The 15,842-nt window shown below is 47.0% G+C and overlaps 1 protein-coding gene across 1 annotated transcript; it reads left to right on the top strand.

Annotated features, from left to right (window-relative positions):
• Positions 1–10,425: 10,425 nt before the first annotated feature.
• On the top strand, positions 10,426–15,231 carry fam210ab (family with sequence similarity 210 member Ab). The gene is made up of 4 exons (XM_056433410.1): positions 10,426–10,520; positions 12,322–12,767; positions 13,556–13,667; positions 14,597–15,231. The coding sequence occupies exons 2-4, from the start codon at positions 12,379–12,381 to the stop codon at positions 14,909–14,911; spliced, it is 816 nt and encodes a 271-aa protein (XP_056289385.1). The 5' UTR covers positions 10,426–10,520; positions 12,322–12,378; the 3' UTR covers positions 14,912–15,231.
• The last annotated feature ends 611 nt before the right edge of the window (positions 15,232–15,842 follow it).

Genomic DNA, 15,842 nt, shown 5'->3' with positions numbered 1-15,842 from the left:
TCGAGTCCATGCAGAGAAAAATATATTAAAAAACTGTCATATGAATTATTGCTGTCCAGTGATTTACCCCCTATGAAATATTTCTACCCCCTAACTCACCATTTTTGTTTAAACACACAACCTGTGGCATCGCTGTCTGATTTAATACAGAATATATCAAATTCTGCTCATGAACTTCTGCTTGTATTCTAATTTGAAATGATGTTTTTGATGGATGTTAATTTAAAATATATTTTCTACAGATCTTAAATACCCCCTGGGGTACGCGGACCCCCATCTGAGAACCTCTGGGCTCGAGAGTGAGACCAGAAGGTTCTGATCACAGAAACATATTCATACACATATAACATGATTTACAGGTTTATATGGCGCTGTTAGTGGATTTTGACATATTATATAATCATTTATATCCCCTCAAAAAAACTTGAACTCTACCTTCTAGATATCACCACATGTACCGACCACAAAGAGACTCTGCGGCCGGATAAATAATCCGTTATGAGGAGGAAGAGTCGAGCGCTGCAGCCGCCTCAGATGTTGAGTCAATGTTTTTAAAAGAGGTGAAGACAGAATAAAGAATGACTCACCTCACGCAGCCGCTGAGACTCTGAGGAGCATCGCACCGGTGGGTTCTATGAGAGAGGAGGAGAGAGGAGAGGGGGAGAGGGGGAGGAGGGAGGAGGGAGGAGGGATGGGGATGGAGGGATGGGGAGGAGGGAGGAGGGAGAGGAGGGGGATGGAGGATGGGGAGGAGGGAGAGGAGGGTGGGGATGGAGGGATGGGAGGGAGGAGAGAGAGGGAGAGGAGGAGGGGGGGAGAGGGGGAGGAGGGAGGAGGGAGAGGGAGGGATGGGGATGGAGGGATGGGGAGGAGGAGAGGAGGGGGGGAGGGAGGGGAGAGGGGAGAGGGAGGAGGGAGAGAGGAGAGAGAGGGATGGGGAGGGGAGGAGGGAGGGTGGGGATGGAGGGATGGGAGGAGGAGAGGAGAGGAGAGGGAGGGGAGGGGAGGAGGGAGGAGGAGGAGGAGAGGATGGGGATGGAGGGAGAGGGAGAGATGGGGAGGAGGAGGGAGAGGGAGGGGGGGGGAGGGAGGGATGGGGAGGAGGAGAGAGAGGGAGAGGAGGAGGGAGGGGAGGAGGAGAGAGAGGGTGGGGATGGAGGATGGGGAGGAGGACAGAGAGGGAGAGAGGGAGGAGGGGAGAGAGAGGGAGGGAGGAGGGGAGGGAGGGAGAGGAGGGAGAGGATGGGGAGGGAGGAGGGAGGGGAGGAGAGAGAGGAGGAGAGGAGGGAGAGGAGAGGGAGGATGGGAGAGGAGGAGGAGGAGGGAGGAGGGAGAGGGAGGGATGGGGATGGAGGGATGGGGAGGAGGAGAGATGGAGAGAGAGAGAGGAGGAGGAGGAAGGGGAGGGAGGGGAGGGAGGGGAGGGAGGATAGGGAGAGAGGAGGAGGAGGAGGAGGGAGGGGAGAGGAGGGAGGAGGGAGGGAGGAGGAGAGGGAGAGAGAGGGAGGGAGGGAGAGAGAGGGGGGTGGAGAGGGAGGGTGTGTGGTATGGAGGGAGAGTGGGAGAGGAGGGAGAGGGAGCGATGGGGGGTTGGGGTGGAGGGAGTGAGGGAGAGAGGGATGGGAGGTAGAGAGAGAAGGAGAGAGAAAGAGGGAGGGAGAGAAGGAGAGAGAAAGGGAGAGGAGGAAGGAGGGATTGCAGGAGAAGGAAGGAGGGAGAGAGGGAGGGAGGGAGAAGGAAGGAAAGACAGAGAGAGAGAGAGAGAGAGACGGAGAGAGGGAGGAAGGAAGAGGGAGGATTCCCCTTCAGATCTGACAGTGTTTCGTCTCCCAATGAAGTTTCATGTTGGAGTTTAAAAATAATTCAGCTCGTTGGGCGTCGGTAGTGTGTGTGTGTGTGTCTGTGTGTGTGTGTGTGTGTCTGTGTGTGTGTGTGTGTGTGTGTGTGTGTGTGTGTGTGTGTGTGTGTGTGTCTGTGTGTGTGTCTGTGTGTGTGTGTGTGTCTGTGTGTGTGTGTCTGTGTGTGTGTGTGTGTGTGTGTGTGTGTGTCTGTGTGTGTGTGTGTGTCTGTGTGTGTGTGTGTGTGTGTGTGTGTGTGTGTGTGTGTCTGTGTGTGTGTGTGTGTGTGTGTGTGTGTGTCTGTGTGTGTGTGTGTCTGTGTGTGTGTGTGTCTGTGTGTGTGTGTGTGTTGGGGTAAACTCACTCGATGTTTCTGTCAGTCCACTGAGAGTATACCAGCTGTTTTGCTATTGTTCTGAAAGTGTACACACACACACAAACAAAACCACACACACACGCACACACACACGCACACACTCACATGGGTCACCATCTCTCTCCTCCCAGTTCATCTTCATCAGATCAACCAAACATGTTTTACCTTCAGAACAATGGAACGATGACCCCCTGGTGGTCGGCAGTGGAACTACACCGTGCCGACATGTCATTTATGAAATGAAGGGGAAGTTATGCACAAAAGAAACAACATTGTGTCGGTGCTTTGCAGCGTGAACTAATTAACTCAGTCAGAGGCAACCGGCTCTCTTTGTGTTCTCCTCTTCCTCTTCCACCTCCTCCTCCTCTTCCTCCTCCTCCGGTTCTGTATCTCCCTCATGCAGCAACAAGAACCGAGGCCCACACATCCTCACAGAGTCCTCCACTCCCGCCTCTTTCAGCCGGTGGGTTATTTCTATTCATCTGGTTCCCTCAGAAGCTCCACACACACACACACACACACACACACTGACACACACACACTGACACACACACACACACACACACACATATACATTGGGCGTTTTCGTTCTTCTTTGTGCTCTTTGTGCCGACCTGTTGGCCCCAGGGAGACATTATGGAGGATGAATAATGGACTTCATGGCGGCGGCTGCAACACGCGCAGACCTTTAAGAAGCGCCGCGTGTCCAGCCCGGGGGGGTCGGGGGGGAAGGAGATACACAAACGTCACTCTGTTGAGAAAAGAAAGGGAGGACATGAAGTGATGATCCCCTTGAAGGAGGCCGAGCTTCAGGGGCACAAAGAATAACTCTGACTTTATTTATATATTTATTTATTTAAAGCTCGTGTGACTTTAATCATTCAGTTGTTTTTCTTCATGACGAGACGCCAGAATCATCCAGTTGTGTTTCCTCAGCACTCATAGCTATAAATAATGGTTCTTAAATGGTTCTTTAGAAGGCTTTGTGGTTCTACGAAGAACCGTCGCCTACTGAAGAAACATTCTTTCGTTTGAGGCACCATTATTGGTTCTTTAAAGAACCCTGGATTGAAAGTTTCTTTGAGGAACCAGATATGGTGCCTTAAATAACCACATGTTGAAGGTTCTTTGAGACACCTTTATAGGTTCTTTGAAGAACTCTTTTGGGAAATGGTTCTTTAGAGAACCCTGGTTTGAAAGGTTCTTTGAGGAACCAGATATGGTGCCTTAAAAAAACATTTTTTGAAGGTTCTTTGAGACACATTTATAGGTTCTTTGAAGAACTCTTTAGGGAAATGGTTCATTAGAGAACCCTGGTTTGAAAGGTTCTTTGAGGAACCAGATATGGTTCTTCTATGGACGTCACTCTGAAGAACTATGTTCACTTCCAGATGGCCCCTCATGGTTCTGTGTGTATTAAAGATTTTACTGCATTAAAAACATTTGTATTTCGACACGGGAAGAAAGAAAAAGTCATTTATGCCCAGGACGTCGACTCCTCTGTGAATTACATAATCGGTGACCTTTAACCTCCTGTTGAGGAACAGCTCTGTTACATATTGGGGGTAATAAACTGAAACTGTGTGTGTGCTGCAGCCTCACTTCATCCCACACGGAGTGAGGCTGCATGAAAGCCTTCGGACGACATCACCAGCCCAAAATGAGGGTTTTATACGACTTTAAGAGGTTAACACTCCCAACTGGTGGTCCCCACCGACATGAAAGATGCACAGGGAGGGGGTCTCACGGGGAGGGGGTCTCACGGAGTCTCACGGGGAGCTCCGGTAACCACGTCTGAGCCAATTAGAGCTGCGACCTGCAGCCGGAGCTCCCACTAATCTGTCTATTCTTCTTTTTTTAAACGCCAAAAGAGCCGCCGGAGCAATTTAATTATCTAAAAGCCACTTCCCATTGTGTCTTTTTGTTTTGTGTTCTTCGGTGAGTCATCATGCCGAGTCTTCCCCGAGCACTTTGGACCCCTTTGTCTCAGCAGTAATGAAAAGCTCTCTTCCACTCACTGAGCCACGCTGTGATTGGTCCGCGGTGAGGTCGTCTTCTATGGACGGCGTTTCGACATTTCGAGTGGATTTTAGATTTCTGCTCCGATGTCGTGGTTACAGATGCGAACACGGTGATTGACAGGTCATCTCTATGTCTCTCCTCACCACGAGACCAGCGTGAAATTTGGTTTCAAGACTAAAACATTTATTTATTTATTTATTTATTTAGAGAATAAGGGACAGTGCATATTGATAGACAGTACAATGTACATGTAAATATGCCAGATTATAGCCGGGAGGCTAGTTTCCATCTGTAGTCCCTTGGCAGGTTGATGTAGTTTAAGAATACAAGCAGAGTGAAATAGAAAGCACACATCACTTCACACGTTATGATAGTACAGTAATACAAAAGAAGAAAAAAAGATTAATAAAAAGGTGCATTACATCTAGAACATCTGTCGAGCAGTCATGCCTTCAACACTTAACGCCGTCTGTGAGTAACTAGGAGCCCTGGGGGCCCGTCACAATTACCCTGAGTGATGGCTGCCGAGCGGCATGGCGTGCATTAATACAGGCCCACAGCCTTCAGGTGGTCACGAGTTCACGGCGAGCACATCACAGGAAGTGGAAGCCGCTGCATGACGCATGATGTCGGCGTGTGAGATGCCGGCTCTCTGTGCACGAGACCTCTAGACTGGTGTCGGGTCTCCTTCAGAGCACGACACGGAGGAAACCTCTCCAGCTGTGCTCCATTGTTCCAACAATGTGTGATGGAGAGATGAAAATGCGTCCATAAGTAGAGAGAGGGGAGGAGAGAGGTGCTCAGTGTATCCTAGAGGAGAGAGGAGCTCAGTGTATCCTAGAGGAGATAGGAGCTCAGTGTATCCTAGAGGAGAGAGGAGCTCAGTGTATCCTAGAGAAGAGAGGAGCTCAGTGTATCCTAGAGGAGAGAGGTGCTCAGTGTATCCTAGAGGAGAGAGGTGCTCAGTGTATCCTAGAGGAGATAGGAGCTCAGTGTATCCTAGAGGAGAGAGGTGCTCAGTGTGTCCTAGAGGAGATAGGAGCTCAGTGTATCCTAGAGGAGAGAGGAGCTCAGTGTATCCTAGAGAAGAGAGGAGCTCAGTGTATCCTAGAGAAGAGAGGAGCTCAGTGTATCCTAGAGGAGAGAGGTGCTCAGTGTATCCTAGAGGAGATAGGAGCTCAGTGTATCCTAGAGGAGAGAGGTGCTCAGTGTATCCTAGAGGAGAGAGGTGCTCAGTGTATCCTAGAGGAGAGAGGAGCTCAGTGTATCCTAGAGAAGAGAGGTGCTCAGTGTGTCCTAGAGGAGATAGGAGCTCAGTGTATCCTAGAGGAGAGAGGAGCTCAGTGTATCCTAGAGAAGAGAGGAGCTCAGTGTATCCTAGAGAAGAGAGCTCAGTGTATCCTAGAGGAGAGAGGTGCTCAGTGTATCCTAGAGGAGATAGGAGCTCAGTGTATCCTAGAGGAGAGAGGTGCTCAGTGTATCCTAGAGGAGAGAGGTGCTCAGTGTATCCTAGAGGAGAGAGGAGCTCAGTGTATCCTAGAGGAGAGAGGTGCTCAGTGTATCCTAGAGGAGAGAGGAGATCAGTGTATCCTAGAGGAGAGAGGTGCTCAGTGGTCTAAATTGATATAGATCTATAAATATATTTATATATAAATATATATAGATAGATATAAATATATATCTATAGACATATATATATATATAAATTTATAGATATTACATATACATATTGATTTATATATATTTACTTACGTAAGCTGATGCCAGACGTACCATCTCCAGACTAGAAGATGCTGACGGCTGAACGGTTCAGTTCTGTGCAGCTTCCTATCGGACCTCCACTGGAGGGATGAACACTCAAACAGACTTCAGCTGAACCCTCATTGTCCACTTTTACAAATCCCTGCACACAGTAACACACTTTGCATCAGCAGTTGGCTTCTGACCAGCAGAACAATCCCATGTTTCTTGTTCTTCTTGTCCCCGCGCTGCACCTCAGAGTGAGCCTCCTCAACGCTCAGGCTCCATTGGTCCAGACGGGCTCTTCATCATGTCCGTTTAGAGATGCTACAGGGAGTTAATACACATAACATGTCCCCGGGATGCACATTGAAACCTATAAACCATATAGACAATCACCCTAAAGCTTCAACCTGTGCAATATAAATACTGTAAAATAGTTCAAGGAAATCCTGAACAATATTCAGGAGATGGAAAAATAAAAAGATCATCTTAGATACTGTGTCTGTGTTGATTATCAACAGCATAAACAACCTGGTTCATAATATTACTTTATTAACATAAACAACCTGGTTTATAGAATGCATTTATTAATATAAACAACCTGGTTCATAATATTACTTTATTAACATAAACAACCTGGTTCATAATATTACTTTATTAACATAAACAACCCGGTTCATAATATTAATAGTGTAGTTGGGAGAATGTAACCAGCCTGCCCTCTGCTGGTGGAATAGGTGTACTGCATTTACTACTCTACGCGTGTGAATGGTGTTAAATCATCTTCTTATATATATATATATATATATATATATATATAGATATATACTTTATTAATCCCCAAGGGGAAATTCAAGATTCAAGATTCAAGATGTTTTATTTGTCACATACACACACAGGGTGTGCAGTGAAATGAAAGTGGCAATGCTCAGCAGGAATGTGCAAGGGCAACAAGTACACACTATTTACAATAAAAAACAACACAATATTTACAGTAAGTGTGTGTGTGTGTGTGTGTGTGTGTGTGTGCCTAAGAGGGCAGTTGTGTGGGTCTATGTGGGGTCCTGGTGAGGTCGGAGTTCACAGTCCTGATGGCCTGAGGAAAGAAACTCCGTCTCAGTCTCTCTGTTCTTGCAGCGTGACTACGGGCGCCTGCCTGACCGCAGCAGCTGAAACAGTCTGTTGTTGGGGTGGTGAGGATCCTTCATGATCCTGCCGGCTCTGGTTCTGCACCTCCTGGTGTACAAGTCCTGCAGGGTGGGAGTGTAGTTCCAATAGTGCGCTCAGCCGAGCACTACTCTCTGCAGAGCCTTCCTGTCCTGAGCGGAGCAGTTGCCAAACCAGGCTGTGATGCTTCCTGTCAGGACGCTCTCTACAGCTCCAGAGTAGAAGGACTGAAGGATCCTCTGGGAAACTTTAAATTTCCTCAGCTGCCTGAGGTGGTAGGCGCTGCCTTGCCTTTCTCACCAGAGTGTCTGTGTTCGTTGACCATGTCAGATCCTCGGTGATGTGGACTCCCAGGTATTTATACTCGCTCACCCTCTCCACAGTAGTCCCGTTAATCCCCAGTGGTGAGTCGTCCTCTGTTGTTGTACCCTCCTAAAGTCCACAATCAGCTCCTTAGTTTTGGTGACATTCATGATGAGGCTGTTGTCCTGGCACCAGAGTGACAGATCAGCAACTTCCTCCAGGTAGGCCTTCTCGTGTTGTCGGAGATCAGGCCCACCACCACTGTGTCATCCGCAAACTTGATGATGGTGTTGGAGCTGAACCTGGCCACACAGTCATGTGTGTACAGGAGTACAGTAGGGGCTGAGGACGCAACCCTGGGGATCCTGTGTTCAGGGTGAGGGATTTGGAGGTGTGTCTGCCCACCCTGACCACCTGTGGCCTGGCGGTCAGGAAGTCCAGGATCCAAGCACACAGGGGTGTTCAGTCCCAGCTCAATCAGCTTGCCGGCCAGTCTGGAGGGACTATGGTGTTGAAAGCTGAACTATAATCAATGAACAGCAGTCTCACATAGCCCCCTCTGGCTGTCCAGATGAGAGAGTGTGGTGTGCAGTACCTGGGAGACAGCATCATCCGTGGATCTGTTTGGGCGATAAGCAAACTGCAGCGGGTCCATGGAGGAAGGGAGGAAGGCGCAGATGTAGTCCTTTATCAGCCTCTCAAAGCATTTCATGACCACCGAGGTGAGGGCCACGGTCGGTAGTCATTCATACATGCTGGAGAAGCATTCTTGGGCACAGGGACAATAGTGGATCTCTTGAAGCAGGCGGGGACCACGGACTCAGCCAGGGAGAGGTTGAATATTGTGGTGAACACTGGAGCTAGCTGGTTAGCACAGGTCTTCAGTACTCGCCCAGATATGCCATCTGGACCTGCAGCTTTCCTGGTGTTCACCCTCAACAGAGCCCTCCTCACACTGTGCTCGGTCACAGAGAGTGTGTGTTCATCCCCAGCGGTAGAACTCACCTCGGCTACGCTAACGGTGTTGTTGTTAGCCGGCGAGCTAGCGCTGTTGTTGCTAGCCTCAAACCGTGCATAAAATGAGTTCAGGTCGTCCGCTAGGGATGCGTCGGCACTCACCATTGCGGGTCTGCTCTGGTAGTCTGTGATAGTCCGTAGCCCCTGCCATAGGCGCCTGGTGTCGCGCTGCTCCATCTGTGATTCCACTCTGTCTCGGTACCTCCTCTTGGCCTTCTTCACCGCCCTCCTCAGTCCATAGACCGCTGCCTTGTACTCGTCCATGTTGCAGGATACAAGACCGGAGTTATAAGCAGCAGTACGGGACTTCACCGCTTCACGGCTGGATCTCTCAACCCACCGCATTTGGTTAGGAAAGACCCTAACTTTTACCGTGGGGACGATGGTGTCCGCTAAGCGTTGCTATGAGGCTCATTGCTACTTCCAAAACTCGCTGGCGTCACTGGAACTGGATTGGATCATGTCCCAGTCGGCGACACGCAGAGCGCCCTGTAGCTCAGCCTCTGATTGGTCAGACCACCGCTACGTTCCTCGTCACTACCGCTTCCGCGATCTTTTGTCGGTACTCCGGAAGCAGAAAAATGGCGGCATGGTCTGATTTGCGAACGGAGGAGAGAGACAGCCTTGTAGCCTCTCTTGTATGGTGTATAGTAGTGGTCCAACTTTCTTTTCTCTGGTAGCACACGTAATGTGCTGGTGAAAGTTCGGCATGACTTTTTTTAGGTTTGCCCTATTAAAGTCCCCAGCCACCACCACAGCCGCGTCGGGATACTTGTTCTGATGCCGACATAACACATCATGTAGGTCCGATAGTGCTACGTCGGTGTCCGCTTGTGGTGGTATGTAGACGGCTGTGGTGATGACCGAGCTGAACTCCCGGGGAAGGTAGAATGGACGGCATGAGATCGTCAGATGTTCCAGGTTCGGCGAGCAGGAACGAGAAAGAGTCTTAATGTCCTTGGGGTCGCACCACATGTTGTTAGTCATGAAGCAAACCCCTCCACCCTTAGATTTACCAGACTCTTCCGTTCTGTCTGCACGGAAAACAGAGAAGGACTCGGTTGGGCATATGACTCGATCCGGCACCAGCGGGTTAGCCATGTTTCCGTCACACAAAAGATGTTACAGTCCCTCATGTCCCGTTGGAATCTGATCCTTGCCTAACATCATCCATCTTATTTTCCAGAGACTGGACGTTAGCAAGAAGGATGCTGGGCAGAGGTGGACGGTGGGCTTGAACTCTCAGTCTGTTCCGAATTCCGCTCCGTTTCCCTCGATGTTTTCGTCGTCTCCCCGTAGTAGCGGCTCCACTGTTGTTGTTGTGGTTCGCTCGTACGATCTCCGCCGGCCACGCTGGATCGATGGAAAAAGTGGACAAAAACCCTTGTTTTGCGCAAAAGTTTATGTCCAAAAGTGTGCTTTGTATATAAGTTATGTTTTAGCTGTCAAACAACTGTTTGTCAATTGACAATATATATATATATATGTAACCAATATATATATATATGTATATATATATGTATATATACATACATATATACATATATATATAGAGAGAGAGAGAGAGAGAGAGAGGGGGGGGGAGAGAGACAGGTTAGGCCTTGTTTAGTGAAACTGACAAACACACATAAATATACATACACGTGTGTGGGTGTATATTTACATATATATATATGTACATATACACACATAATATATATATACATATAGACACACATGTATGAATACGTTTTTATTTGAACTGTCAAACACACTTTATATATATATATTGTGTTAAAACACAACGTATTAAGACGTGTGTGTCTTAATAGTTACGGTTATAGCATAACTTATACATGAAGGTCGCGAGCGCTACGCAGTGGACACAAACTCAAGAAGTTGACCTTGCGCGAAGCAGCCTGGGAAATGAGTTCCGTACACGGTCCAACTACATTTCCCATGAGCCTCTGCGCGGCCGGGGTTACATGCTGCTCTCCACGCAAGTCTGTGGTCATTGAACGACACATAGCCAGGGCTGCTCCGCACCGAGGGCTAGACGTGCGGTACCGGTCCACGTGAGTACATTATTTAATATGTTGTATTTATACGTGTCGTGAGCACTGCTGCTAACTCACAGCTAATGCTAACAAGCTAACGTCTGAAGCTACTAGTTGGCAGCGGTTCCGAGTGGTGGTCTTAACTGGGCCGGCTGCCAACCCTAGCCTCCAGAACACACTCCGTCCACTTCATTGAGACCCAATCCGCTCGACCAGAACCCCAAAGAACCCGCAGCTTCCTCCTTGTCCTCCAACGAACGCGGGGCAATGTCAACTAGCCTAAAATACATTCGCGTGTAAAGCTAGCGGCGATTTAGCTGGACACTTCCGGTCGGTAACGGTCAAATAAGCCACGCCCCTTTATCTCCATCCCCGTGCTTTTATTGTGAAGATTACAAGAACGACTTCCGGTCTTAATTGTGGCGCTTTTGTTGGACTCCAGCAAGCATGTTGGTAGCCAGTCGTTTACCGGAAGTGGTGTCACGTTTCCTTGTTGTTAAAACACAAAGAATAACTCGAGGTGTGTTCAGGGACCTTCGACCTGCTCCGGAAGCCGTATCGGTGATTGAAGGCTGGGTTAAAGATAAGAGTGGTCCCACTGGATCATAGTTACGTCCATTAAGCTAATAATTAAAATGTTCTAATTGAAATAGAAGCGACTGCAGAGCATTTAAAATGTATTTTAGAGGCTTTTTTTTGCAAAACAATCAACGTATATTTCTGCTTTGTCTCCGTATCATTGATGTTGTGTGTTGTGTATGCATGTGTGTTGTATATGTACATATATATTTTGTTTTGTTTACTTTGTCTACTTCTATATCTTTCATCCCTGTTTTTTATATTTGTGTTTTGTTTTTGTTTTTATTCTTGTGTGTTTGGTTTATTGGTGCTGCTACTTGTAACGACAAATTTCCCCTTGGGGATTAATAAAGTATCTATCTATACAGGAAAGTTAGTCACAGTTTGAAGTTAATCCAAACCACTTTAATGAAGTGTCAAACTGATCTTCACTGTGGGCCACATCTGCGTCATGGCCGCCTCTTAAAGGGCCAGTGTAACTGAAGCGCTGCTTAAACTACTCCCGAACACATTGTTAAAAACTCTCTTTGCATTTGATTGTTGTTTACTCGAGAGTAGAAATATTCTACACATGGATATTTCTCTAGTATTATAACACAAATCCTTTTCATTTGAAACCTTCAAAATAAAAGCACAGGATATAAAGGCGATAGTGTGTCTTTCAAGGCCTCAGGGGCCGCATAAAATGACGTGGTGGGCCGCATTCGGCCCGCGGGCCTTGTGTTTGACGCCTGTGGTCTATGAGAACACGTCAGTGGGGCCTCGGAGAGACTTTTCACGTTCGATTGTGTGTCCTTGATTCAAACTCATCTGTCTTACTTTACACTTCTATATATTTATTAATGTTATGAACCCAAACACGAGGGCGTTGGGTGTTCCGACGTTTTCGTGGCTATTTTTTCGATGGTGGATGATAACTGTTTCCACGGAGATAAGCCACGCCCCCTCTCTGGCTCGAATAAAGCGAATAAACCAGATATAATCCGGCGTGTAAATTCACTTTTTGGTGTGAACGCACCATTAGTGGTCTGTGTTAATAACATATTACTGTACTTTAGGATGTTTCCTTTGAGTCTGGAACTCTTAATGAACATTTCATATTGTATTTCTTGCATATTACAGACTCAAAACGAGTAATCGATTACACAATGCGATAATTGGGAGATTAATTGATGATTAAATACTTTTGTGATCTGCCACATTCAACAAATAAATGTCTTCCTTGTCTCGTCCTCTTCAGCCTGTGGTTGAACACATCGGCAGAGGGGAGGCGGCGTGGAAGTCGAGGAGGGTGACCATGCAGCGCATCCTGAATCAGGGGACCCTTCGGCGTCTGGCGGCAGCACGCCCCCTACTGGCGGGCGTCGCCGTCCCCGAACCAACGGCGGCGTTTTGCTGCTGCGTCCTCCGCCCGGCGCCCGCCGGCCGCCGCTGGCTGTCGTCCTCGGCCCCCGGCAAGGCGAAACACCAGGAGCCGCCGTCCGGCTCCACGCCACACGCTCAGGAGGTCCAGACGAAGGACGCCCGGCCTGAAGTGGTGGAGGAGCTGGACCCCCTGCAGGACAATTCCATTGGTTTAGTCCAGAGGTTCAAGAGGACCTTCAAACAGTACGGGAAGGTGATGATCCCTGTGCACCTCGTCACGTCCTCAGTCTGGTTAGGAACCTTCTACTACGCTGCTATGAAGTGAGTCGTCTTGTCTTCATGGCTTTCTATTATAGATCAACATTTGTCCCTGGAAAAAAAAAATATATATATATACATATATTTATATATGTGTATATATATACACATATGTATATATTTATATATGTGTATATATATATATATGTGTGTGTATATATTTATATATGTGGATATTTATATATGTGTGTATATATTTATATATGTATACACTACCGGTCAAAAGTTTTAGAACGCCTCGATTTCTCTAAAGGAAAAACCTTCACTTTTAAGGGTTATAGTGGTCTGTCTGTATTTGTTAATTGCCCTTTTCTTAAAATTATAAGAGAAATATACGACTTCCTGCAGTACAACAATGTCCATATGATGCTGAAGAGGCCGTAGTGACCGTCTGTTCCCACGCTGCTTTGATACAGACGGTTTGTAAGTAATCAACTTAAGTTGAGACACCTGGAGGAATCGTTAGCGTCAACTTTAAAGGCTTCATTAACTGAACAGCTGCAAGTCGTTAACTCATCACTTGTTCCCTGAAAAAAGCCTTTTTGTAGAACTGAAATGTGCATTATTTTTCAGTTTTTGGTAACCGTAACTTTTTTTGTTTCACCTCTTTCTGACCTTTTGTACCATTTAAGATTCTTCACTTGAACTGCTTATATTTCAATACAAAAACTGGAGAAATGGGATGTTCTAAAACTTTTGACCGGTCGTGTATATCATGTCTTTTTGTGAGAAAGACCAAGTTTACTTTATGTGCTGCACAATCTCATCGTGGTCCACCGTCTTCCCCTCAGAGGTGTGAATGTGGTGCCCTTCCTGGAGATGGTCGGTCTCCCCGAGTCGCTGGTCGGCGCTTTGAGAGACTCGACGAGTGGCTATGCGCTCACGGCGTACGCCATGTACAAGGTAATTTAACCCAGGAAGCAGCGCTGGAAACACACCAGGGCGAAACCGCCCCCAATAAATATATAATGTTGCCCCTGATGCAAAAATTGGCCCATAATTATGATAATTTAATAGTGTCTTATTTGTTCCTTGTTGTGTGGGTCCTATCCGTATTGCCTGTACTAGGTAGATACACAAAATAAATCAATAGATATAATTTTTTTATAATTAAAAAACTAAGAAATATGTTTAAATACTTAATAGTTTAAAAAATATATTTGTAATCAAATTATATAACCACAAAGAAATAAGAATATAATTAACTATTATTGTCTGATTTATGTTTTCTGTATTTTGTTCAACAAAATCTAAAAACACTTTGAATCTGTAGACTACTGCCTAATCGTCTTATTACTGCCTAATAGTCTTATTATTTCCTAATAGTTTGATTATTGCCTAATAGTTTGATTATTGTCATTTTTATCACAATTGCTCATATACTGTAAGCCTAAATGAGTATATTTATTATTATTAAAATAAACAAATAAATGAGTTCAAATTTAAAAAAACATAACTAGAAACAAACACAAAGAAATAAGAATACAATTTTAATCTGATAGACTACTGCCTAATCGTTTTATTATTGCCTAATAGTCTTATTATCGCCTAATAATCTTATTAATGCCATTTTTATGACAATTACTAAATAAGTATATTTATTATTTTTGAACAAAGGTTAAATGTTATTTCACAAGTTTTAAAAAATGCCCCCAACTTATTTTTAAATGCTCCTGGATCTCAGTCGGTGGGGGAAAAAAATTGCCCCCTAAAAAATATGTAAATGTCTCTCCTTCCAGGAACGTTCTGCTTGTTTTATTATTGAAGTCGATCCGCATCAAAAGCTTTGTTTTAATTTCCCGACCTCTTCCTCGGGGTTCCCCCTCCCCCAGATCGCGACCCCCGCTCGCTACACGGTGACCCTGGGCGGCACGTCGCTGTCCGTGCAGTACCTCCGCAAGCACGGCTACCTGTCCACGCCGCCGCCGGTCAAAGAGTACATCCAGGACCGCATGGAGGAGACCAAGGAGAAGCTGTCGGGCAAGATGGAGGAGACCAAGGAGAGGTTCTCGGAGCGAATGGAGGAAACCAAAGAACTCTTCTCCGAGAAAATGGAAGTGACGAAGGACAAGCTCTCCGAGAAGCTGCAGGAGACCAAAGACAGAGTCACGGAGGGCAAGTCGTTTTTTAGGAAGAAGAAAGAGTGAGGCGTCCCGATTGGTCGGTGGGGGGGCGGCGGCGGCGAGCGGCACTTGTCAGACTTTTCTGAGAGAAGAGAGACGTCCCCTAAACATGTCCCCTAAACATTTCAAGTTGTCAACCGTCTGTCTGACGTCGGCTCGGCGGACCGATCCGATCTCGTCCGGCTCGGTCCGGATCTCGAGTGATTCGGGGGCCAGAAGAAAAGAAGAAGAGGAGCTGCGTTCTTATTTCTCTTGACACAGATGCATGACGGAGACGAGCGGCGTGTGAGCGGAGAGATTAAAGATCAATAAATACTAATAAACGTGTTTGGGAGAGAGCGGTACTCGAGAGTTCTGGTTGTCAGGAGAATAAAACATGAAGCTCCAGGTTGGTTTACCTGCGTGTTCCATCGGAGCCTCTGGAGGGCGTCACGGGGTCCACCTGCGTTCAGGGCCTCATGTTCACCTGTGTTCAGGTCCTCATGTTCACCTGTGTTCAGGTCCTCATGTTCACCTGTGTTCAGGTCCTCATGTTCACCTGTGTTCAGGTCCTCATGTTCACCTGTGTTCAGGTCCTCATGTTCACCTGTGTTTAGGTCCTCATGTTCACCTGTGTTCAGGTCCTCATGTTCACCTGCATTCAGGTCCTCATGTTCACCTGCGTTCACGTCCTCATGTTCACCTGCGTTCAGGTCCTCATGTTCACCTGCGTTCAGGTCCTCATGTTCACCTGCGTTCAGGTCCTCATGTTCACCTGCGTTCAGGGCCTCATGTTCACCTGCGTTCAGGTCCTCATGTTCACCTGCGTTCAGGTCCTCATGTTCACCTGTGTTCAGGTCCTCATGTTCACTTGTGTTCAGGTCCTCATGTTCACCTGTGTTCAGGTCCTCATGTTCACCTGCGTTCAGGGCCTCATGTTCACCTGCGTTCAGGTCCTCATGTTCACCTGCGTTCA

Source organism: Pseudoliparis swirei, chromosome 16, assembly GCF_029220125.1.
Source record: "Pseudoliparis swirei isolate HS2019 ecotype Mariana Trench chromosome 16, NWPU_hadal_v1, whole genome shotgun sequence".
NCBI classification, from domain to species: Eukaryota; Metazoa; Chordata; class Actinopteri; order Perciformes; family Liparidae; genus Pseudoliparis; species Pseudoliparis swirei.
This window is presented reverse-complemented; position numbering and strand designations above follow the sequence as displayed.